This window comes from Hydractinia symbiolongicarpus, chromosome 8 (genome assembly GCF_029227915.1).
Source record: "Hydractinia symbiolongicarpus strain clone_291-10 chromosome 8, HSymV2.1, whole genome shotgun sequence".
In the NCBI taxonomy this organism is placed as follows: domain Eukaryota; kingdom Metazoa; phylum Cnidaria; class Hydrozoa; order Anthoathecata; family Hydractiniidae; genus Hydractinia; species Hydractinia symbiolongicarpus.
Window position 1 is genome coordinate 7340178 of NC_079882.1, and position 25598 is coordinate 7365775.

The 25598-nt window shown below is 33.0% G+C and overlaps 2 protein-coding genes across 7 annotated transcripts; one reads left to right on the top strand and one right to left on the bottom strand.

Annotated features, from left to right (window-relative positions):
* Positions 1 to 3168: 3168 nt before the first annotated feature.
* Positions 3169 to 12697, bottom strand: LOC130654276 (exosome complex component RRP45-like). 4 transcript variants are annotated; one of them, XM_057456825.1, is made up of 15 exons: positions 12068 to 12697; positions 11625 to 11719; positions 9368 to 9487; positions 7684 to 7786; positions 7022 to 7119; positions 6836 to 6875; positions 6597 to 6679; positions 6390 to 6522; positions 5997 to 6085; positions 5684 to 5808; positions 5376 to 5400; positions 5228 to 5255; positions 4813 to 4951; positions 4039 to 4105; positions 3169 to 3675 (listed from the first exon to the last, which is right to left on the bottom strand). In XM_057456825.1, the coding sequence occupies exons 1-15, from the start codon at positions 12137 to 12139 to the stop codon at positions 3462 to 3464; spliced, it is 1431 nt and encodes a 476-aa protein (XP_057312808.1). In that variant the 5' UTR covers positions 12140 to 12697; the 3' UTR covers positions 3169 to 3461. The 4 variants fall into 4 exon arrangements, with proteins under 4 accessions (XP_057312808.1, XP_057312810.1, XP_057312807.1 ...); XM_057456827.1 differs by having other exon boundaries at positions 3169 to 3660; positions 12068 to 12696; XM_057456824.1 differs by having other exon boundaries at positions 4039 to 4108; positions 12068 to 12696.
* Positions 12698 to 15194: 2497 nt separating this feature from the next.
* On the top strand, positions 15195 to 19218 carry LOC130654278 (uncharacterized). 3 transcript variants are annotated; one of them, XM_057456828.1, is made up of 3 exons: positions 15195 to 15456; positions 15926 to 16583; positions 17439 to 19218. In XM_057456828.1, exons 2-3 carry the CDS (start codon positions 16215 to 16217, stop codon positions 18501 to 18503), a joined length of 1434 nt encoding a protein of 477 aa, XP_057312811.1. In that variant the 5' UTR covers positions 15195 to 15456; positions 15926 to 16214; the 3' UTR covers positions 18504 to 19218. The 3 variants fall into 3 exon arrangements, with proteins under 3 accessions (XP_057312811.1, XP_057312812.1, XP_057312813.1); XM_057456829.1 differs by having other exon boundaries at positions 15195 to 15421; XM_057456830.1 differs by having other exon boundaries at positions 15195 to 15377.
* Positions 19219 to 25598: the final 6380 nt, after the last annotated feature.

A 25598-nucleotide genomic window follows, 5' to 3' on the forward strand; every position in this document is an offset into this window, starting at 1 on the left:
TTCTTTCTTCTTTGATAAATAAACTTTTGGGAAAAATAAAGTTTATCACAATTAAATAATTTTTAAAATAAAAACATAATTAAAAAAAATGCTACTTTATTCGCAACAACTTTTGTGCAGCGAAAAAAAAAATCTATTTCAACGTATTAGTTTTGTGCAAAGGCGAGCTTATTAGCGCCTATTAATTTCCGTTGTTCCAAAAACAATGTCTTATTTAGAGAGTTAAATAAATTGTCTTAATTAAAAAGTATCACTTCGCGTATGTATGAAACGTTTTGCGCGTTTTTTCTGCACAAAACTGGTACAAGGCAAATTAAGACTCTTGGCCGGTTTTTGCGCCTCGCTTAACCGAACTCGATACCAGAAAGTTTTGTAATTGTTGGAGTTACATAAATCCGTGAAGATAAAATGTCACGAAGTTCAAAAGTTAATTTAAAATAATAATCCTTAGAAACTCAAAGACACGCATGTCTACATCAGATAAGTTGGATCCTTAAAAAAAAAAAAATTTTTTTGAAACTAAAGGGTCTGCCTCACATTTCGGAAGTCAATCTCCACACGAGGTGGGAAACTTTACAAAACAGTAAGAACATTTGAAAGCTCTGATTGGCTAAATAAAAATGTGATCCAAAGGAAATTACTTTTTTTTAGATAAAGAAAGCAGCTTGCTTGCATGACATCTACAAAAAAGAAGATTTACCACTACAGCTTCTGCTAATGATGTGCCGATAAAGTTACACAATGCACAACAAAAAGGTCAACCCGAAATTCTTCAAGAAAAGATGAGTAGCATGAGTAGCATGCAAGCAAAGAAGGAATGTTACACAAAAAAAACAAACTAAATTCAGTTAAAGTTGGTGAGAAAACAAGCATATAAGTGCGTCATAACGCAGATGATGCATTGCGCTTAAGTTACGTCAAATTAACTTGCAACGTCAAATTAAAGAATCCTGTGACTTGAATAATACGAGCAGAACAACATGGACAGGCGATAAGCCTGAAGAAAGAGAAAGTTACAAAGACGTTACAACATGAGAAACTTCTTACCACTATGTTGTGGTGTTGAGGCGAAACATTCACGATCAAACGAGCAAGTTCTTCACGTCTCGTCCACCATGCGTTTGGATAACTATGGCCGTTTGACACCAACCGCCTCGTGTTCAAAGGGTAAAAATAAATCAACTAAATTTGGTTCTGCTGAGATGCCACCATTACCAGATCAACCATTACAAACAAACAGCGACCAATCAGATGTAAGTATTCCAGATACAGACTTCGATAGCGCCCAATCAGTAGACTCAACACATTCGAACAATAACGATCCGAAGGAGATTGGAATACAAGCCGGATCACCTCTTGGAAACAAATCGAAAAAAACAAAAACCACATTATTTATCACTATTGACAAGTCAATTTTAAAAAATCCTTGGAGGCCTGCCCGTAGTGACCATGACACGTTGAAGCTAGAAAAACTATCACAAACCAAAAGAGATTTGGCTCCACTTAAAAAACCGAATGTGAGCAAAAAAAAAGCGACCAACATACTACAACCGGTAGACAAAACAGCCATTACAAACCAATTAGTTCCAGTTGATAAAGCATTCCTTTTGCGGCTAGAAAGAGAAAACAAAGAGAGAATCAAAACAGATAGATCACCAGCAGACAAAACCGCTGCATGTCGAGACAAAATCATAAAAAATAGAAAGAAGGTTATTGTTTCTATCACCCAAACAAAACCAATTGAATGTAGACCTAGTGAAGACAAGATAACAAAGACCTCCACACCTCCTGATAAAGAAGATGTCCAAATAATACCATCTAAGATTTTATTCACCAGAAGTGATTCTTGCGAAAATAACATCTATAAGAACCATGATGAACATGGTGACAATCATTCCAAAGAAGAAAGTGATTTCATAAATCATGTAGAATACAGCAGGTCATTGGATATTACATCAAGTAAACAGATAGACATTACGTCAAGTCAACAAATGGACGTCATACTGAGAAAACAAACAAAAACCACGTTATATAAACAAACAAACGACGCAACTAACAAAGGTAAAGATCATTTTCGGTATGACTCTGAAGAATTAGAGTTGATGGAAAGTATTGAAAAAGAATATATTTCATTAAAAGTGTAAATAATGGTTTCTTTTAAATACAAAACCACAAAATCTTTTTATTAACTGCTCAGGTTTACAAGCACAGTCATCGCAACATGACTGCGCTATGAATGGTTGTGTTTTTTAAAGCCTAAGTTTCATATGTATGTAAAGAAATTTTATTGCGCAACCGCAGCGCAGGAAGTAATATTTTAGTCCAACAGTCAACGATATTTCGTTAAATGAGTCTTGTTTCCAAGTTATGCGAATTGTTTACAATTATTTGGCGGGAAAAAAATTAAGCCGAAATGAAAATATATATAAAAAGCAGAACAAGAAGTTACAAACAGTTTTGAGACACGTAGAAACGTGTCTAAAAAAGACATGTGCTAGAGATAGTTCTATCTGCATTTCGTCGAGATGAAACTATGTTGCGATAAAAAAAAAATTATTGCATAATAGTTCATTGGAGCACAAGTGTTTTCAATGCGTTGTCGCACAATTAAAAGCCATTTATATCTTTAAACAGGTTTAAGTCATGTTGCTCCATGGTGCTTCTTAGTACTGTTTACATGAATTTTTATAACTTCGGTGAAACGAAACTCCATTTGGTTGGTATTTTAAATTCACCAAATGAAATTTCAAATAAGCGCGAGATTTCTTTGTAAACTTGCTTGAAAATCAGAAACACATAATATTCGGTCCTTTAAAAGCCACATCCAAAATTAAATTTAATATAAAGCCAAACATAATGTAAACAGATTCACTACTCACTGCAGTGTGGAATGTTTTATCGGTCTCATGTGAACGGTCCTTTACCACAAAAACTTTACATACTTACTACTCCCAGGAATTTAGCAAAATCAAAATTAGCGCGAAGCAAGACAACAGGATTGGTTAATAATATAAAAATTATGTTGTAGCCATCAATATTTCGCAAGGTGTTACGGTTTAAAAGAAGTTTTAAACTTCCATCCATGTGGGTACCAATTTATACTTATATCGCGTGACCGCCTGCTGAATTTTTTCCCCTTGATATCCCTTTGTTAAAAAAGGGAAGATGTCAAGACAACAACCGAATAACTTTTTCTTTCAGCATTTAAACAGTGTATATGCTAACAAAGCTGTACATAGAGTCGAATTTAAAAAAAAAAATTAACCCCGCAAGGCAGTATGTAACACCGAAGCGACCTCGATGTAGATCAACGATGTAGATCAACCTAGTCCTGTTAAAAATCTAAATAGCATGATAAAAACACATGTATATTCGAGAATAATATAAAGTACACCGTCAATCCTTTTAGATTCAACCCGTGTTATAGGATCCCATATTTTCTTACAAGCATGTCAAAAATATCACGAGGTGACAGCTTTCTTTTTGGCTTTCTTCTTTTTCTTCGTTTTCGTTTTGCGAGTCTTTGCCTCAGTAGTCGTTTTATCGTCTTCTATCGTTGTTACCGGCTGATCTTCTATCGTTGTTACCGGCTTATCTTCTATCGTTGTTACCGGGTTATTGTTTCCGTTAATTATCTTGTCGGACAATATTTCTGTTTGCCTGAAATGATAAAAGCTGAACAGAACTGATGATACGCGATATTTCAATCTTTAGTTCGTGTAATAAAAAACAACAAAGCAAACAAAAAACAAACAAAAAAAGAACAAAATGCCTGATATACAGGAAATATTTTCGATAACTAAAACTGTCAATGAAAATAACCGAACTGTTGAACGTTCGAAAATCAAATGAATTTTTAGTTATTAAAAAATTGGAAGATTTGAACTTGTTCGAATTTGCTCGAATGCGAATGCTTAGAATATCAGGCAGGGAAGTCATGCTCTTGTGTTTAGACATAATTAACAACCACATTAAAAAACATAAAACAAATTGAGAAAATATATCGATTTTACTGCAGATAAATAACAAACTAAATACCTTTCTTCCAGATCACCTGACTGCAGCATTACCACTTCTTCTTCCTCGCTGTCGTCAGTCGGCAAATCTACTACACAAAAATAGCGGAATTGTTACTGTTTACTTAAATCTAACAGTGAATTAAACGAACAAGTTATGTGGTTTAAAAATGCGCGCTTGTATCACTTAAGCGGTGGTCAATATGCACTAAAATTTAGGTCGGTATTATTAGTGTTGCATCTTGGCTAAACGTTTTACAAATTGCCATACTTTTTTTGGCGAGTGAAAAAAAGTGCATAAAACATTGACCAACATTTACGAACATGTTCTATCAATCTGCCAACATTTTACCCCGCCTGAATGATGTATAAAATGCCTTTTAGAAGTGTTTTTTAATGGCTCTTTTTCAATGCTGATTGGCAAAAAATGCCTTGTCGAAATAGTGCGCAAGATGTGAACATAAAAAAAAGATGACTAAACAATAGCGATATGTTCGATGAAAACACAAAACTTTTGGACATTGGCGATAAAAATATTTCAAATGTAAGAATATGCTCTAAAGTGTAGGTTATATTTGCCATCATTTTATATTTGACAAGTAACAAAAAAATGTTAGTTCAATGTTGGCCATCATGTTTTAGGTTGACTTTCGCTTAATATTATTATTATTATTATGTCATTAAAAATCTTTCAACGTTCTCAAATGTCAAAAGAACTCATTACATTACCACCTTTTTGCCCTTGTTTCATGTGAAGACAAACCAAACAAATTATTTTCCTTCAATACACACTCACTTTTTTCAACAACATTTTTCTTCTTAGCTTTCTTTTTCTTAGCAGAACTTTTCTTCACAGGTGTCATATCCTGGTCACTGTTGTCGCTTATCACCCACGTACTGGCCCCACCTTGACCAAGTCCAGCTGTGCCTCGACCCTGCAAAAATTTATCACAGTGTCGTTAACAAGGTGGTTGGTTACTCGCTTTTAAAAATCAAATTCCAGGAGTTTTCCAACTACTTTTGTCAGGAATAAACCTACTTAAAAAAACGTATGTTAAAATCGGAAAAAATATCTGCAAAAAACTCTTCAGTGTCGTGTTTTTTTACAGGTTGTTGACACAGAAGCAAAAATGACTTCTTATATTATTCTCTAAGAACTTTAGCCATTGTCGTTCATATTTTGAAGAAAAAAATGAGTTTTCTTTACTCACTAAATATTTGACAGGCTGTGCAGCATCACTTTAAGGTTGGTTAAGGGGGGAAACGTGTTTTGAAGCAAATAATTCGGAACAGTACAAAATAAATAACAACACCAACAATAATAACAACTACTACAACAGCAAAAACTTGAAAAGATACGGGTCTGCGTTTATCTCCTCTACATCTATGACATAAAATAAAATATAAAGTAACTATTTTTACTAAATATTCAAACATTTGGAACTAACAATAACCAATACAGCTTCTGTCTTCGTGCTTTGCAAAAAAAAAATCTCTTACAAAAACACACAGAAGTTGATACGATAACTTAAGTTCAAGTTCAGTAAATTGTTATGAATAAACAAACGTTGAAAAGTAAATATCTATACTTTGGATCTACAAAAGAAACTACGCTTAAGGTCTACAAAGAAAAGGCCGATACAGATTGTAAAGTAAAACACTAGAACCTCTCATCTCTATCGTCTCCATGTCTGCATCAGTGGATTCAGCTGATGTTTTCATGATTGTGGATGGTGTGTATGGCGCGATTGGATCTTTTAAACCCTCCCTTCTTTCAACAGGGGGCGGTGCTCTGTCAAGAAATATTGAGAAGTTCTTACGTTTTCTACTCTTAACGGAAGAGTTTAGTTAAAATCATTCATTTGAGGACGTAGGATGGACATTAGGTTATATCAAATGTTGCTGTATAACATGACATGGCAGGGCAAGACATAGAGGAAAGGATAGTGGCGACATAACAAACAGTACATATCCACAAACCTTGAAAGCCTGTCTTCTTCTAAGCATTGTTTTATAAGTTCAATAATTTCAGCTGCTTTTACAGACGCTATTTTCGCACACTGCATTAACTGAAAAATATATATACAAGTTTGTTTCAAAATGCACACGGTCTACTTTAATGAGTGCTTCCTCGTCCAAAAGTGAATTAAAATGTTACCCTGAGAAAAATTTTCCTAGACAGAATTCTTCTTAAAAGGTTTTTTGGCTTACCAAAAATTTTTTTTGATTATTTAAAGAGAGATCTTATCACCTTACCTGCCTGATTTTAAAATCGAATTTAAATTCAAATCAATATGCAGACGATGTTGTACTTAGACCATTTAAAAAATAGCCAAAATCGCTAAAATCAAGAAGATAATTGTCTTATCAAACCTGCTCCGCTTCCAGTAACACTCCACCGGACATCTGTGCACAACACATTTCACTGTGAATATTAAAAGCAAGCGTCATTTGTCCAGATACTATGTTCTCCTCTTTCTCTTCAGGATCTATTATGACATGTTCCCTAAAGATTTCGAAAACCACTGTTATCCACTGATCAGAGATCAAATATGATGAACCAATTCTTGCAAAACATACCCTTCTCCTATAAAACCAAATGTTGTACATATGGGCATATGATGGACATTCAGGGGAACTGCTTCCTTTTCATCGAAACTGTGCTAATAAATGATAGTATATATGAATAAGAGGTTTAAAGTTTTATACGTTTACTAGTACACTTCGAATGGAGAGAAAATTTACAAAAGACAAAATGCATAGGAATATCATGAGAAGAAATATTTTACGCATACTAATAACTTTCCAAAAAGACTTACAATAACCACATCATCACCAGTAACCGTTACATCAGGTCGTCTACAAAACACGAAAACGTACAGTACATTTGTCATGCGAATTACAAAACAACAAGACACTACAAGGGCTTATACAGAGAATCTAAGAATTTAAGCAATTTTTACTGAGCAATAGCAAATTCTTTTTTTCGAAAAAAATTGACTTACTTGAAGTGTGCCAAAGAACATATGGCTGCCACACATGAACAGTCAACGATGTTTCCACAGTCGTTCATCACTGAGATATCCACTCGAATTGCCCAAACCTTAAAATATAATTGTATTCTGATAGCTTCATAAATATCAGAGACAATGTTTGGACTTCTTTCAAGCAACTTCTTTAAGAAAAACTTTTATCAATAAGATTCTCCCTAGTAAACTTTTTTGATTCAGTCATTTATTTTTAGTCATTTATCTTTAGTCGTTACTTGTTATCAGTAACAGAAAAAAGACTACCATTATAGGTATAGGAGCTATGAGCCCATTTCCGAGGGGAAAATTATTTGTAAGGAAATAAGGTAGTTGAGGAAAATCATTTGTCAGAGAAAAATTTTTGCCATGGAAAGGTTGCATCAATCAATTAGGGTTTTATTTCAAGAAAAAAATATATATACAGCCAACTCTGCTTAATGAAGTGTCTTTTATAATCGCATTGATTATGCATCGCATTGAATTAAGGGCAGCAGGTCTTTTGTGTCAACTACAGTGACAAGGTTAAATACAACAGTAATTGTTAATAAACAATAATTGATTACAAATTAGAGCAAATCCTAAATATTTGATAATAAATCACGTTTCATTTTACCTGACATTGTAAAACAAATACACACCTTTTCACCTGCAACAAGACATAGAGATTCGATATCGATTGGTCTCGATTCTTTTAAACATCTTTCAATTAGTCGATTAACTTCTACTCCCTGATTTGACATCCTATGGCATTATAAGTTAAGGACCGTCAATAAAGAACTTTTACGAAGACATAAATTTCAGGGGTACATTTTCAAAAGTTTATTCCCATGAAAAAGCCTCATCATCATCATCATCATCATTCTCGGCTTAACGTCTGTTTTCCATGCTAGCATGGGTTGGACGGGGTATATTAATGACCCTCTTCCAATCTGATCTAGACTGTGTTAGATTTAAACTCAACTTTCTCTGTATCAAGTCTGTCCTTATAATCTCCTGCCAAGTCTTTCTCGGTTTGCCTCTGGTCTACACTTTCTTACCCAATTATCCTCCTCCATTCTTTCCAAGTGCCCCAGCCAATTCAATCTTCTTATCTTGATAACATCTTAAATTCTACGGAGACTTAGCCTGCTTCTTAGCTCATCTGAACTCTTTCTGTCTCTCAGACTGGCATTACACATCCACCTAACCATTCTCATATCATTCCTTTCTAAACGGTCAAGATCTTCCGATTCACTGCCCATGTCTCACTACCGTACAACATAACACTTCTTACACAGGCCTCATACAACCCACCTTTTACCTCCATCTGCTAGTCAACAAAGGAAGTAACTCTCTGAACTTTTTCCAAGCAGAACCTATCCTGCAAGTAACACTTCTTCCAACACCCCCTTCACTGCCCAACATATCACCTAAGTAACAGAAGTTCTCAACTATCTCTAACGAGCCACTGTTGTACATCATTAAAGCTGGAAATACTTCAATCTCTATAATCTCACCTTTGCAACGCTTGCATACAAACTGAATGTCAGCTCTTAACCTTCCACTAATACTACTGCACTTCTTATGTACCCAATGCTTGCAAGTCTGACAAAAAATTGAGTTACTACCAACCCCTTTCCTGCAAACTCCACAAGGCCACTTTCCAACTACAAAGTCACCCTTGGCTGCAATGCTACTAATCATGACTTTAGACTTTGCTGTGTTCACCCTTAGCCCTTTCTCTTCTAGTCCTTTCTTCCACTTCTCAAACTTTTCAACTAATTCTTCCATCGACTCTGCTATGAGAACCAAATTATCTGCATACAATAACTCCCATGGACAACCTGTTCTAAACTCTATCGACAGCGCTTTTAAGACTAGAACAAACAACAAAGGACTAAGTACGGAACCCTGATGTACACCAACATTTACACTAAATTCATCACAAGTGAATCGTTAATCCTGACACGACTTCTAGCATTGCTGTACATAGACTGTACCATCGTAACTAGCCACTCATCCACACCTAATTTTCTCATAGCCCACCAAAAAAACCTCAATGATAAATTTGCATCTTACAAAAGTTAATTCACTCGAGCATTGTAGCAATTAGTTTTTGCAGTCCAAAAAATCTTATCTAATATTTTTCTCCAATCTTTTGTCAAAATTACATGCATCTTTTTTCTGAACTATATTCCATCGCAAAACTTTATTTCCACAAAATACAAAAAAAGACATTTGTAAAGGTTTTATTTCTTGAATTAAACATATTTTCTTTGGCAAGAGTAACATTTTTACAAAGCACACTAAAATTCTAAATAATTTATGCTTTTTATACTTTACCTCCCATTTTCAAAGGCTGGTGATGCCATAGGCGATAATTCAACATTCAGAAAAAGCTGCCCCTCAGTTGGTCTTGTATCAGTTGGTTTAACTAACTCTGCAGATGTTTGTGCCAAGACTCTAAATAAATAAGTTATTAACATCAGTAATAGAAAAACAGGATACAGAAATTCAAGTTTATCAGGAAAAACAGTTGGTATAAGTAATATTATGATGTTTATGCTTGACACTTAGCAAGGTTCAGCCCTTAAATTTAGAATTTTTTTGCATTGGCAAAAAAACTGTGACGTGAAATACATTTCAACTGATTTGCTTCGGTATTGTGTCAGTAATATTTTTTTGTAGTGACATTTTTCAACTGGCAATAACTTTCGTCATTCATTTTTAATTAGGGCTAGACCTCTCATAAATTGGATGCATTGATCTCCTAAGACGATGTCAAATGGGAATGGAGTACAAGGCTTATTGACATACCTTCATACCTTTTCGTTAGGTTAATAGTTCATTACCAACTGGCTTTTTATGTTTTAAGATGAACTCATTAGGTTAGGGCATCATTAGATTGTATATCGCAGAAGTCGCTGGTGACATGCTTCGAAAATGCTTGTCACTGGCACAGTTTAACATGAAGCAAAATTCTACAGGAGATTCAATTGTTAGAGTCTTCGCAGAACATCTCTCCTAACAAAACTGAGGGCAGGACTGACTTATTGCCTGCTGTGTTCTGTGAGAGAAAGAACTTTTGGACTTCTTTTTACATACAATATACAATTTTTTCGATTATTATTACGAATGGAATGGTACCACAGTATTTCTGTAGTCTGAATGATTTTAGTTAGTGATAATGGCTTAACTTACTGAAAATGGAATGTAATTATTTTTTTGTCGCAATGAGTGGGACAAAATTAAGAAAAAATAATGTTGGCAATTTTTTTGTCGACGCAACTACGGTACGTCGGCAATTATGTCGGCAGTGCTGAATCCCGACGCTAATTGTAAAGGCTGAAGGTTCTATATTAACTGCAATTAGCTGTGAAAACTTTATGCATATAACAGGGGCGAATTTAGCTATTTGGTGTAAAAATTTGTCTTCAAAAAGTAAAGGTGCATCTCTGTGATGTATCCCGTTTTTTCTAAATCTTTATGCGTGAAGTGTGAACAAAACCGGATAACACATGTGTGCACTTTCGAATTCCCCCCCTTCTCCATCCTGGTTCGATGTTTTTTTCTTTCAAAAATGATTACTCTTTCTGCCTGCAAAATATTTGAAATTTCTTTTGCAATATTTTTATATCATATTTTTACATCTTAGGTCAGATTTTGTTGTTGAATATTACAAAGTGCATTGAGCTAGTAACAAAGTGTTGGTAGAGCTAATAGTGAAGTGATGTGAGAGAGAAAATGGAAGAAATATAAGCACATATATGTATATAGGACCGAGACGAGCAATTTTAAGTTAATTTTCGTATATATGTAATTTCAGGTTGCTACATTTTTTGTTTACCTAATTTCCAGCATCTATCTTATAACTAATGTCCACAAAATTTGTACATTTTTTAGCAAAAGGTTGTGAAATTTAACATCCAAAAAGCACCAACTTTTTAAAATTTTCGTTAACTTTTTTAAGCCTTCAATACCGAACAGGTTAAGCAAATTACTTGTTTTTGTTAAAGGTATATTTTTTTACTGATTTTATTTTTTTTAAAAATTGACTTTCAAATATAGTTTTTTTCTCAAATGCCTATTAAAAAGTTTGTTATGATTTCAAAATATCCTGATTGGTTTAAATTAACTGTGACTATTTAGTATACAATAGTTCTTGTTTTTTGGCCCCTTACTTGGCATTTCTGTACAAAAAATGCAGCAAACATTTGGATTAATTGTGTTTTATACTTTTTAGCTCTGCATAGCAACGAAAAGACAACGTATGTGAGTTCAATGGTATCAACTATATTAGAAAAACCTTGTTGAGGTAAAAAAAACTGGCAAAATAAAGTAAATAAACGTGATGAGTTAAATAAAAGTAACAACTTCAGCGGATTAGAAGCAACAAGTTTAGGAGTTGATTTTTAAGCTGTTTTGACAATTGGAGGGCGTTAAAGGGCAGGGCTTCCAGGACACAGCCCTGGACCTATTTAGGGGTTCACAACACCTCCTAACCCCAGTTGATTTTTATCACCCTTACGGGCAATATAGCCTCTTCAAGGCCATTTTTACACCAGGGGAAAAACAACATAAATCCCTTGTATATACATACCTAGTTTCCCCAAGCTGAACTTCACAACATCCATAATCTTTTCCAAATTTGATATCAAGATTTCTGTAATCATATGACTGTCGACCATCAAGCCTCTAAACACAAAAAGATACATTGTGCTAGGGAAGAGTTGCAAGGATTATAGTGGATTTAGTTTTTCTTAACCTTTCACAGGGCAACCAACATAGTTTTTTACAAAAAATTAAGAACATTCCCAGAACATTTTCACATTTTTTAAGGAGAATAGACCACATCAGTAAGCCAACAAACAAGAGAACTAACATATATCACATCACATTTTCAGAAATGGCTTGTCAAGAAATCTGAACTCTAGAACAATTACAGAACAAACCTTAAAAAGTGGCTCTTTTTAATACTATTTCTAGTACAAGGAATTCATTAAGAAATAACAGAAAAGAAAGCCTGGACATAAAAATACTCACAATGCCACTTCTAATAGACTTCAGAACAAAATCTTTCTCACAAGTAGTGTGCCGAATTGCAGCTGATTTCATTTTAAATCAAGGAGTTTTTATTTATTAATAAATATTCTATGTGTCAAGTATTTCATTAATGGATGAAAATAAAGACTATTTTACAACACAACAAATAAAGATTCCTATAAATAAACATCAAAATGGAAAATTTTGAGCATTTTTAAACAGCATTTTAATCTTAAAATAAGAGATAAAAAAGTCTATGTACAGCCTGATTATGACCTGGGGAAACTTGTTTCAATTTGGATGGTTGTAATTGCTACTATGAAACAGCTTTTTTTAGAATAAATGCCCCATTTCATAAGTTTGACTAAAGATTGCAAGATGCTTGACCTAAAGTGGTTATGAAGTTCGCTTCATAATCAAAAGGTCCGTTGCAGGCATGTTTAGCAAGTGCCTTTACCCATACCATGTGAGAGAGATTGGGTAGGCAATGCTGGTGTACGTTTAATGTATACATTCAGAACGCGAGACCCAGACTGATAACAGTGTTTCCAACACTGAAGTGGCTATATTCTCATCATTGTGTCATGTCTTATCTATTATTTTGGCAACATAAAAATACTGTATATACATAACCCCTGCATCATAATACAATATCTCAATACTAAACCTTCCAATTATTTTATTTGGATGTGGGCATTCATTTTGTTATTACATGTTATTACAGTGAGTTTACAAGTAAAAAGCAGCTTGAAACAAAGACCGGATGTTTTACATTAAATGCATAAGTGAAGTTTAAAACTTTTGCACAAAAACTTCACAGTTTGGAACCCCCAATTCAAAGTTTTATTTAAATATATTTTGAACAAAACTGTGAAAACAAAACAAACTGACAAAATTTTTGCGTTGTTGATATGAAGAGTTATGTTAAGTTAAGTAGGGACCTTTTTTTACATCTTGTTTAAACTGGTCTAAGAGCCGTACACAAAAAGTAGAAACCAGAAGTAACCAGCAGTATTTCAGCAGTTTATTACTGATTTTACTCCAGATAAAGGCAGCAACAGTGTCCTTAGGTGTTTATTTTCCTGCACAGCACTTCATGACATAAAAACTAACAAATAAGAGGGCACCTAGTTTTTAGCGCTTTTTTTAGATACTAAGAATTATGTTTGCCAATTTACACTTTTAATATTTTTGATGAAACATCAATGAGATAAGGCGGCCTTTAATTAAAAAAATGTCTTGTTTCAGACTATATGTTAACCATTTATTTATAAAGATGTGATTACGAAATATTGCATCCATTTTTTCACACAAAGCTAGTTATATTTCGCACATAACATATACTTAACTCTTAAAAAATCGCTAAACAATTTTCTTATAAAAGTTTGCGTTTTGAAGAACAGCAATAGAAAACCTTTGTTAGATTGCATTTTAGGTCTAAGAAAGAAGAACGGCGATAGAAAAGCTTTTTTAGATCGCATTTTAAAAGTTGAAGAACAAAAAGTGGCGATAGAAAAGCTTTTTTAGATCGCATTTTAAAAGTTTAAGAACGAAAAGCGATGAAAGAAAGAATCTCACAATGGGTGTTTAGATCTGTCAAGAACGTCAAAAGTTAGATTTTTAGATTTTTCTTTGCGTTGTTAAATGTTGCTTTTTATAAGAAGAACTTTTAAAAGTTTTGCATGTTAAAAAATATGCTACAATGATAAAGAAATATTATTAAAAGTTTTAAAAAGTAGCAGCATTAGTTTTTTTTTAAATATTAAGTGTTATGTTCGTTCTTTTTTCTAAAATAATATATTTCAATAGCCCTCGCGATCTTTAACACATTTTAACAATAACATGCATGTTACATGTGACAACAAAAGGATTCATCAAATCTTATTGTTATCACTCGAGCATGACGATAACAATAGAAAGCAATTAAGTTTGTGTGTAAACAAAAGATATGTGAACGTTCTTTATGTAGACATGAGATCGTTACATAAGGTCGTAAAACTTGCATGCATGTAAAGTTAAATGCAGGCGGTACTGTAGACCCAAACAATGCCTGAAAGAAAAAAAACACTAATGATTCAAAAAGCTATAAAAATTAAAAGAAACTTTCTAAGTTCTTCAAAGAACTGTTTTTGATAAGATTTACTGGATAAAAAACTTATATATAAACTTTATTAACTCCTTTCTCTTCAAGTGCCTTCTTCCAACTATCGTCCTCATGGTATGTTACAAGGAATTGCATTTTGGAAATGCTCTGGGCAAGTTTAGTCGTTTTCGGAGGACAACCGCCAATTTAATTCGAAAAGTCACCCAAACTCGCCCTTTTATATATGCGAGCGATTGCGGCTTATCAGACCCTCTTTCTTCCGACTTGCCATTCTTTATTCTGTTATTTAGAATCAACCTTGTTTTTAACACCTTTTTAACACCATGCAATTGAAAAAAGAGACCAAAAAGCCATATGGACAAGGTTGATTTATATTATTTATTAATTTTCGCAGACATTCAATATAATTCATGTGAATTTGTTTTCACGGTTTTTAAAAATTCGTAAAATTAAGTCCACACAAAATATTTGAAGTAAGGGTTGACTGCCAAATTAAATCCATGTAAAATATTGAAATATTTGTCATCTAGGCGAGATATAATTGCATGTGTTAATAATTTTGATTATGGACACATGCAATGAACACATTTTGATTATAACTCTGAATTTGAGTCATTAGTATACCCCGCCCAACCCATGGTAGCATGGAAAACGGACGTTAAGCCGAGAATGATGATGATGATGATGAATTTAAATATGTTGGTCATTTTTGAAAATAATTAGAAAATTTCAAATGTTTCATGCATGAAAAATGTCTCGCTTGAAAACCCTTCATATATTGAACAATTTTAAATATAGTAGAAGAGAAAAAGGTTGAAAACAAAATAGACATCGGGGAGCCAAAGAAAATAAAGCCAAAGCGAAACAAAGAATTGCAAAGCAACAAACCACCACCATGTGCATAAGCTTTGGCCTCAATGATCCGTATGTACTTTATAATAAAACAATTATGTCACAGAAATTAAACGAGATAAAAATTAAAATGGTAGCTTGAATTCCTGTTACTTTCGTTTTGACCTGACCGGGTTTGATTTTGTTTTTCTGTTCACATGCATTCTGTGCACATGATTTCAGGAGAAGAAGTCCTCAATTAAATTTTTGGGATTATCTGTCATCAGCTGACCGTTATGAATTAAGTTTTTGTAATTTTTTGGCCTAGGGGTCACGACCATACTCTAAGTTGCCAGAAAGGGGAAAAGATTTGGTGTGAGTTTTAGGTGTTTATCTTTATCTTGTCGTTTGGCGATAATGTAGCGCATAATAAAAATTGCACATCAACACAAAGGTACACATACTTATTTAACATGATAAAAATGTACAAGACCTTGGTTGTTGTAGTTGTTTTTAGCTGCACTTGTTATGACATAACATTGTAACCTATCATTTGTAAAGTGCATGCTACACCCCTCCTAGATTACTAGGTAAAAGCTTCTGCTACCTAGGGGTCTTCTGCCATAGAGAATTCTATTATGGCAAATAAATAATGCTCCTTCTAATGAGCTGAATAGCTAGTCACAAATGAAAATTAAAGGGAAAATCACTGGACAATTAAAAAGAGGTGATTTGAAATAAATTTTAGGCAGCTTTTCTGGGGAATAATTATGTTGGACCAGCAAGTTGGATATGGATATTGTAACCCCTTACTTGATCAACTACAGTAATTACCATCACTTTGCAGAATAGTTTACAAAATAGCAAGTTCTTTGAATTGATGTTTTTTTATTATGACTGGAGATACATTAATTTACATTTAGATATGGGAGATGAAAGAAAATTAATTGATCTCAAAGAAAATTTTCTTAAATCTTTGGAAATTCAATCTGAACATGACTGCCTTGATGCAAGATTGAAAGCTTTTCGATGTCTGAAAAATTCCTGGTTTCGAAGCTGTTTTAAAGAACAACAAGAATTTTATTCTTGTGTCAAGGAAAGACTTTCAGAACTTAAAAAAGAAAATAAGAATTTATTGGACTTTCAAATATAATTTGAAAAAATAAGTATATAAAGTTTGGATTGTCACTATTTTTTTGTCAATATATTATAATGGTTCTGTCAACAATCTTAGCAAGACATTCCCAGCTTTTTTTGTTACGAACTATAAGAAAATGCAGTATCCAAGCTTGTCTCACATCTTTGGAAGACAAAATTAATTCCTGTGCCAGTATCAACATTAATAAAAGTATAAGTAAATTGGAAAACATTCACCCAAATTGGCTGCACAAACAAGAAGGGCAAAAGAAATTATCATCTGTTTTGTATAGCCTGTCTAAGAAAAAATACTATAAAGAACTACATGCATTTGTAAATTATCTGGAATTATCTAATTATAATATGTGGAGTGGTATGTCAACCATAATATTAAATGCATACATTGATCAGAAGCTGTGGAAAGATGCTACAATTCTATTTGAGGTATAATGTGTTAGTATTATGTTATATGTTATGTTAATATTTGAATCTATCACAAATTTCAAGGCTGATTATACAAGACTTTCATATCAGAATATAATTAACAGTAACAGTCACTTTTACTTTGCTGATTTCCACGACAATTTCCTTTTCATTTACCAAATACGTTCTTCCCAGGGCTGTTACTTTTTATAATTTTTTATAAGAAATATTTTTGGGGGTTTAGCCTGAGTGTTTCTTATACTACATTTACACTAGAGCAAATTTATCTGGATTCATGAGCTAACTTACTAAAAATAGAAATTTATATGGATTGCGTTTACACTAGATTTGCAATTTTATATGGATTAAGCATGAAAACGGAAAAGTTAATTGCTTAAATCTTCATAAATAAACTGCCAAAAGCACATATATCTGAATAACTTTAGTATATATAATATGATATGAAATTGTTAATTTAAAAAATTATACGTTTTTGTATGAGTGTAAGCGGATGAAAGCAGATAAAAATTTACTTTTTTAAACTATACGTTTCTTTTGTAAACTGGAAACTTGCTTTGACAGTATATATTATTTTTAATGAAATTCTTCTGAAATTTTTAACATTCCGAGGGCTGAATCACATGAAATTTTATAGAAAAAAATATGCAATTGATGTTGGGGAAGTAATGCCTATTTTTATCAACGCAAATTCTATTCACATCCTGTACACTTTTTATAGAAATTTAGTTAACAATGACTGAGATTTGGGCTGAAATTAACAATTTCCTTTTAAGTAACTGTATGTAGGTAAAAGGCTGAGGTAAAAATAATGTGTGCATGGCAATAATTCACATATAATTAAATTGTTACTTTCAGGCTATGAAGGAGCGTGATCAAATTAAACATTTCAGAACATACAAGAGGCTTATCACTACGCTAGCACAGGACAATCAACTAGCAATCTCTTTCAAATATTTTTCTGAATTTTTTGAAGCAGAGATTAAGTTAAAAACAAGTAGACTTGATAAGCCAGACTTTACAATTTTATCTGACATAATGCAGTCAATTTTGCAATGTGAGACAACAGAAATTAATGCAGGCATTATTAGGCAGTATGCTGGTAAGATTATTGAGTATATAGACCATTGGGGACTTCTTCCTCCTGTGGATTTAGTTGAATTAATGGGACAATGGTATAATTCTCAAAAGGATTTTAAAGTTACAAAGGCATCGTTCCAAGAAAGTAAATGCCAAAATTGCAATGAAGATTTGTCTCCATTGCTGTCGTTTAAAAGCTTGTGTAGGAGCCTGGTATCGAATTTTCAAAAAGAAATGACATCAAGCGGGAGGCAAATGGAATTGAAAGTCCTAGATGATTTGTTTGTGAAGAGAGAACCAATTGATGTTATTGTGGATGCTGCTAATATTTTATTCCACGGTAGTTTAAAAAATGAGAAGGAGATAAATCCAACAGCACTGAAGGAGGTCTTGTTGAATCTGAACAAATTTACAAAGAAATCTTTTTTCAGAGTAGCAGTTGTGTTTCCCCAGTCTTTATCAAAGCCTGAAAAATTGCAACAGTTTGATTTTGTTGATAAGATAGCGCGCCAAAATATGTTTAATTTCAATTTAAACGTCGTGGCATTACGAAGGACCAATGATGACATTGTAATGTTTTATTTGACCGCGAAAAGCGAGTTGATGTCGAAACATACGTATCCAATGATTCTCTCTCAGGATAACTTTTACAACCATCGATTTATTTTGCATAGTTCTGAAGAACAACGCTTATTTTTAAAATGGTTAGGACACAGAAAAAAATCATATGATGGAAATGCTGTTTCGGTACACCACAACCTTCAACCTATCGTACGCAGCAAAGATGGTGATCTACATATAATTGACTCAAAGAAGAATGTGATGTGTATTCGTCAATTGTAGTTCTTACATGTTTCCTGGAAAGCTATCAAATAACGTAATATTGTTTTATCCCTAAATTTTTCAATCACATCCTTCAGTGTAGAGTGTTAAAAATACCTCTCTGCACCATATTATATAACATATCATTTATAACTTGACAGAGTTGCACACTTATTTTGTAAAACCATTTATTTTCATAAGATTAGCTTGCTCTTGTGTAATCCTAATCTAATACTTTACTATATATTTCTTTTTCTTTTTTTTGTCTCTAATTTAAAATTGATAAAGATAAAACTAATCCCCGCAAATCGTTAGAAAATTCATCCGCGAAAAATGTTTAGTCGCAAAATCATATATCTGCGTGAAATTTTTGACGAATAAGAAAATATTTTGTACTTAGGTGATAATAAGAAAAATCTTAAAACGGTTCTTCGCGAAAAGAAAAATGTTCTCGAAATGTATGAACATGACGTGCTAAAAAAAAATAATTTTCGACAAACGCAATTTATAGACTTAATTAATCAACTTTAAGGTACAATTATTTCCTATTGTTCCGTATACGAACTTCCTGTTTAAAAAGGAAGAATGGTAAACTAAAAATTTAGGAAGAAATTTTGACATAATTGATTTGTATAAAAATGTATTTATTAACTTAAAATGTGTAAGCTTTTTGGATAACCCATCGTTAGTGCTATGTACAAGAAATTTTAGTAAAAAAAGTTTAAAAAACAAATAATTTCTTCTATCATATTGTTAAAAAAAAAACAGCTCTATGTTAGCTGCTCCGTACCCAAATAAAATTATAGTTACATGTTTTTTTTTTATAAGAGTGACATAACTATCCGTATGCCTACATTTGGTCATCTGTATATGCTAAAGATTATGTGAAGTCTTAGAAAAGTCTTTGTTTTTTGCTTTGGGAGAGGTTTTTCTTTTTATTCTTTATGTCTGACTTAACCAGCATGTAGTGAAATTTAAATTGTACTTACTATTGTTCTAAAAACAAATGCAATATTTTTTTTCATAAGCATTCCATATTTTGAGCCTGAAAAAGTACTTTTCATAAGCATCCTTAAGCTAATTTTGTAATTTCATTTGCTTATAAAAAAACATTTTTCCCGGTAACTGGAACACCGGATAACTCGAATTTTCGTTAACCGGACCCATTTTTCGTCCCCTCTGCGGCTAATTTCTGCGGAAATTAAAGACTAAATAAATGTCAGATTTCAATTTTTTACCTCGAACATTCGTTAAGTATAACTATTTTTTCGGTCATTTTTAACTGTATTATTACCTGATTGGTTTGACTTTAATATTGACCGTTTTCTTGAGGGATATTATTGCTGCTTCGAGGTGTTCTCCGGTAAAATAATTATTTTCCATAACTTTCTTGGTTTATCATATCGTTTTAATTTATCCAAAAAAGGTTTTACTGAACTTTTATTGGACTTACAAAACGGGATATCGATCAAAACTTTTTTGGCTCGTTGAAAGGAAACTCGGGAATGAGGGCTTTTCAGAAGCTGTCAGCTTATTTTCAAATTGTTTGATCACGCTTGTTATAAATTTTACTGGGAATGTGACTTTCGTAAATGGTCTGGAATATTTTCTTTTTTATCTTCAAAATCCATAATAATGCGGCATAATCTTTCGAGGACCAATGTGATGATAATTTGTTTACCTTTCGATGCACAGATCGAAGGGTTTTGACTGCACCTTATTACAAGCATCAGGTAATATTGGCTCAATTATGCCTAGCTTGCAAATCTGAGATTAGACCAACCTCGTCCCCAGGGCATCTTGTATCTTTTCTGACCCCGGGACGGCGATACGAACATGGCCCTGGAGGAGGCTGGTCCGATATGAAACCTGATTGGCGCGGATATGTCAAATAATTATTGCGTCATACAAAACATTTTGGCGAGGCGGCGAGTCTGTGACCAACAGGAGGAAGCTGTTCGTTTTAAAATGGCGGAGGTGTATCAGCAGTATCAAGTTTTTTTTAAAGTGAAAAATTTAATAAAAAGCATTACTAAGCAATGAGAGTATAAAATAAGACATCATAAAGTAATACTGCTTACATGACAATATTTCAATAGCTGGGAATGTTTAATAAAGCTAGAAAAGTTGTTAGCTAGCACACTATACCTAACACACTATCAAGGTAAGAACAAAAGAAAGAAACTCAATTTGTTTCCAAGTGGCCAGGTTTGATTTGCAGCTTTTTGCAAAGACTGACGTTGCATAAAATTGCCGCCCATGTCCTTTATAGACAAAATAATTTTGCACAAAGTATCGAAAATGTTTTTTTTTTACAAAATATATATACATTACGTTTTAAATTATATCAGGTTGTTATTAGTGGGCATGTTTTATTACCTTATATGCTTTGGTTACTATAAAAGATATAAAAAGCCAATAGGTTAACCGTCGGAGCCATTTTATCATTGAATGCACATTTATCCGGCCTAATTCAAGAAAATTCAAATTGCAAAAGCTTCAGTAAAAAAATAAAGTTATTGACTTGAAACTTGTTAAGGAGTACCTTTAAACCTATCTGATAAAATATAAAATTACACCAGGCATGAAAAATTTAAAAAGCCATTTTGAGGAAGAGAAAAAGGTAGGAAGATTTTCTTAAACTGATTCTTGCTAGGCCTTTTTTAACACGCTATGAAGAAATTTCAGAAAATCGAACTCAATCAAATTTTATTGAGCGCTCAATTAGGCATATGGTTAAATCCAGGATGTATTGAAGATGGTGGTAGATATTTAACAGCTCACCACTGTGATATATTATCTCAAGAGTTTTAATACAAATTACAAAGAAGTGAACATAAAAAATCACAAAAAAAGTCTAAACCGAGTATATAGTTTATAAAGCGTCCCATAACTTCAGTAAAAATTAAAATATTGACCTGAGATTTGGTATGATATGGTTTTAGATTGGTTTGATGAAATTGAGCCAAAAAATAGTTCTATTATCATCATACATTCTGAGTTTCAGAATTTAGCCCTTTTCAAAGACGCCGATAAGCCGTTTTGACAGCATATCAATTTTGACCAAGATACAGATTCAGAAAATTTTAAAAGCTATTCTAACCTCAGAAATGTCAGATAAGATTCAACCTAAAATTATGCTAGTAAACAAAAAATTTAGTTGCAAGGAATGTCTCTTTGCTGACATCTTCTTGTGATAGGATGCTCTTATGAGAATACTGAATTAATCTTCACGGTTAGCTAGTTTGGCATTTTAAATATTTTCCAAGCAGAATGATAACAATAAATAGATGTATATATCAATAAAAATCGATTTTTGAACAGCAGCAGAATTTTGATGAGCTCTAAAAAGTGCGAATTTATGAAACTAATTTTGGTCCAAAATCCCCAAAATAATTTCCTCAAAAAATTATTCCCGAAACATTTTTTTCTCAAGGTAGCAATACTTTGCTGTTCGTAAAGTCGTATATCAATTCTTTCTAAACTATTAAGGCAGTGATACATTAAATCGAGAAAACAGATCACACGCAGACTTGTCGTTCTCGATTTTCAAACCAGCATAATGCTTTTGATAAAATTTTTGAATTATTTATGTTTTAAACAGAAAAAAACCTTGTTTTTGTATAAATTAGATGCAAATTAAGTGTATATACAAAATAAATGTGAGCTTGCTGAGTAAAAAATAAAAAAGCTGCAAGGCGTTTTAAAACATGTCATTAAGAAAAGAAAAAGCAGAATTTATCAGTAATGGGTGGCTTTTTGGAAATGTTAAGGCCACAAATGTAAAAGAAAAAAATACTTCTAAAGTAAATACTCTTCTGAAGCCTTTTTCACCCAATATAACTGCAAGCAGTGAGTCCACCATAGTTGAATTCAGTTTCAGCTAAGTATTGTTTAAATACAGCAAAATCTTTGTCATCATATAAAAGCAGTAATGCAGACACAGATATGAACTCACGGTAAATGAGAATTCTAAAGTTCAGCCAAAATGAATAAAAAATGTAAATGTTAATATGAGGTTAAATTTCTGCCTAGCTACTTTCAGTCGGGCACCTAGAATGATACGAACATTTGAAAATTATGTAGCCATATCTGCACCTTAGAGAACCAACGAAGTGCTATGTTCAGATGGGCAAATCATTTACTAATTTCCAAGTTTCCCCTAGCTACAAGTTTTGCAACCCAGTGCTTGCTAGTCAACCAATTCAGTGAAATACACATAACTAAATTGCTTGAATTTCTTCAAGTAAACAGCAGCCTAAATAACATTATTGTATATTTATACATTTACACAAAACAATCAAGGGCAATATGCGAGAAGTTTGTGTGTTGCGATGAGAGGAATCAAAACAAACTCGCCGCACGCATCTGTGACGTAAAAGGCCGATCTCGCTTAGCTCTGCAAGGTTATATTAAAACTTTGGTACATTGAGACAAATCTCATTAAATATTACACACAGAAATACTGTGTATTGGAGGGTCACGTGACGAGGCCTCCTCCAGGGCCATGTTCGTATCGCCGTCCCGGGGTCAGAAAAGATACAAGATGCCCTGGGGACGAGGTTGAGATTAGACATATGCTTGTTTTAGATACGCAAGCAAGTTTTCCTTTTCATATACAGTTGACTCTCTCTATCTCGAACTCGCAAGGGACCAGAAAATTTGTTCGAGATAGAGAAAGTTCGAGATAGAGAAAAATTGACAAAAATTGGATTTTTTCGTAAAAAACGTATTTTTAACCTTCAGTGTATCGGGAGTTGATAGAGGTCAATGAGAGATGTTAAAATGTTAATATTCAATGCACAAGACTTCTTTTAAAATAAATACATAAAATAAATTTACAGCTTCATTTAAAGAAATCGGTTATGTCTTTTTGTTTAAGTGATGCCACTCTGTCTTCATTATACATTTTTTCGAATTTGGAGATAAGCATTTGCATTTCATTGCCTTTTTCAATGTTTTGTGAGTGACTTTAGAATTCGAACGTCAAACATTTTCGTTCGAAAATGGAACATTTTAATTCGATTTTTAGTGTAAATAGGTTCTTAAATCCGGAAAAGTTCGAGATAGAGAGAGAAACAGTCAGACGGGACCGAGATTTTGGTTCGAGATAGAGAGGTATTCGAGATAGAGAGGTTCGAGATAAAGAGAGGAAAATAGCTTAGAGCCTACACAAATGTCCAAGGGACCGAGACTTTGGTTCGAGATAGAGAGATGTTCGAGATAGAGGGTAGTCGAGATAGAGAGAGTCAACTGTAAATCCTTACTAGAACCTGAAAATTAGCAATGTATGCTGCGTCTTTAAATGCGTTGAAAGTTTTATTGAGCAATCTATAAAGCAAGCAGTTGTTGTTGCACATGCGTAGAAGACAACATCTTTCCAATGTTTTCATGGCTGTATGTGGCAAGAAGAAGCAATATTAAGATGTACTTACCAATAAACATAAAAAAGATCTTTAACAGAAGATAACCCAAAATATTTTACATACAATCATAGTTCCAGCATTTTACAATTTCGTTAATACTTCTTGGGACTTTATAAACATCTGTCAAGGCCAATAATAATATTTTTTCGTAATTTGGTTCGTTTTATCACAACATACTTCCAGCTTTGAACGATAAAGTTTGTTGTGATGAGATGGTGCCAAATTCGATATATACACAGACCGGAAACGTTTTTAACAACAAATCGAACGTGCTTTGTTTACAAATCTTTATTTTCTTTATAATTACTCATGAATTAATTCAGTAAAGGCCGGCTTAAATGCATCCTACATTTCATCCAACATTTTGGTTCGAATGTTGGATGAAAATTTCGAAAGTTGAAAAATTTGAAATTTGCATTTGAGTTGCTTCATCCAACAACACGTTTCATCATTTGACAATCAGTAGGGGTATATCTAATCTTTTGGCGCCTTTGTTTTGGAGTCTTATTCTTGCTTTTTCCCTTTCTTTTTTTCAGCCTTGCTTTCGGTCGATTCAGTCTTTTCAGCATCCTTATCCTTTCTTTGTTTTTCAAATGTTTCGCTTTGTTGGTAGGTATCGTCTTCTGAGAATCACTAGACATAACTGCCATCCTGACTTTTCTGCCCCTTTTTGCTATTCACATATGCTTTTTTCCACACACACTCTCGATTTATTTATTTAAAAGCATTCCATTAAAAAAAAACATTCAGTTGTCAAAAACGTTTGAAAATGTGTTTGAAAATTCGAAAATTACGTAATATACTTAGGAAATCGTAAAATGTTGGATGAAATTTGACTCAAATGCATCCAACATGAAAATTCATGAAAATTGTGTTGGATGAAGCTGAAAATGTTGGATAAAAATTTGACCGAGATCATACTTTTCAAAAAATCATGTTGGATGATGTTGGATACATCATCTAACATGATTTTTTTCTTCTTTTTTTTATTTTTGAGAAATTTTGGTTCAACTCAATGCATTCAACATTTCATCCAACATCAAAAATTTATGATGTTGGATAAATGTTGGATGTATTTGAGCCGGCCTTAATAAAAATAAACATATTTTGGTCGAGTTATTCAACTAATGGAATTTTTGCTATTTTGATCTTTAACTTTTGTCTTGTTTATTATTTTTGATAGAACAGCGTGATCAACGATACGTCGCCATCACAATACAGAGAAAGATCTAATATTGTTTCTGAATATAACCACCAGCTTGGCAAATGTGTAAAAATACTGAACTATAAAATAACTCACATTCATGAATGAGAGTAAAAATAGTATTTTGTAACAAACTTCTATGAACAGTTGTTTTACGGTACATTCCAGACCAGCATATCTGGTCTTTGAAATTAACTCTGGCATCATGAATTTTCAATCAGCAGCCGTGCCTACGCTGTTCGCCCCTCCCTAGGAAAACGTAGTCATCCGCCAAAATAAAACATTTTGGGAGAACTTATCCTCAAAAACTTTCCCAAATAATTTGTATCCTTGTAACAAAAATTGATAATGTTCTTTTTTTATTCAAAAGTTTTCAACATGCAAGATATTTCTTTAGAATCCCTAATACTCGCGTATTAAGGATTCTTGTCGTCTTAACAAGAACATTTATCAATTTGGGCTAATCATAACGGGACTCTAATTAAA

Coding starts and splice junctions, on each gene's coding strand:
- LOC130654276 (XM_057456824.1), bottom strand. CDS start 12,139: ATGAAATCAGCTGCAATTCGGCACACTACTTGTGAGAAAGATTTTGTT. Junction 7,120..7,683: donor GTCTTGTTGCAGGTGAAAAG/GTGTGTATTTGT, acceptor TTATATTTTAAG/GTTTGGGCAATTCGAGTGGA. Junction 6,680..6,835: donor CTGGTGATGATGTGGTTATT/GTAAGTCTTTTT, acceptor ATCATTTATTAG/CACAGTTTCGATGAAAAGGA.
- LOC130654278 (XM_057456828.1), top strand. CDS start 16,215: ATGGTTCTGTCAACAATCTTAGCAAGACATTCCCAGCTTTTTTTGTTA. Junction 16,584..17,438: donor ATGCTACAATTCTATTTGAG/GTATAATGTGTT, acceptor TGTTACTTTCAG/GCTATGAAGGAGCGTGATCA.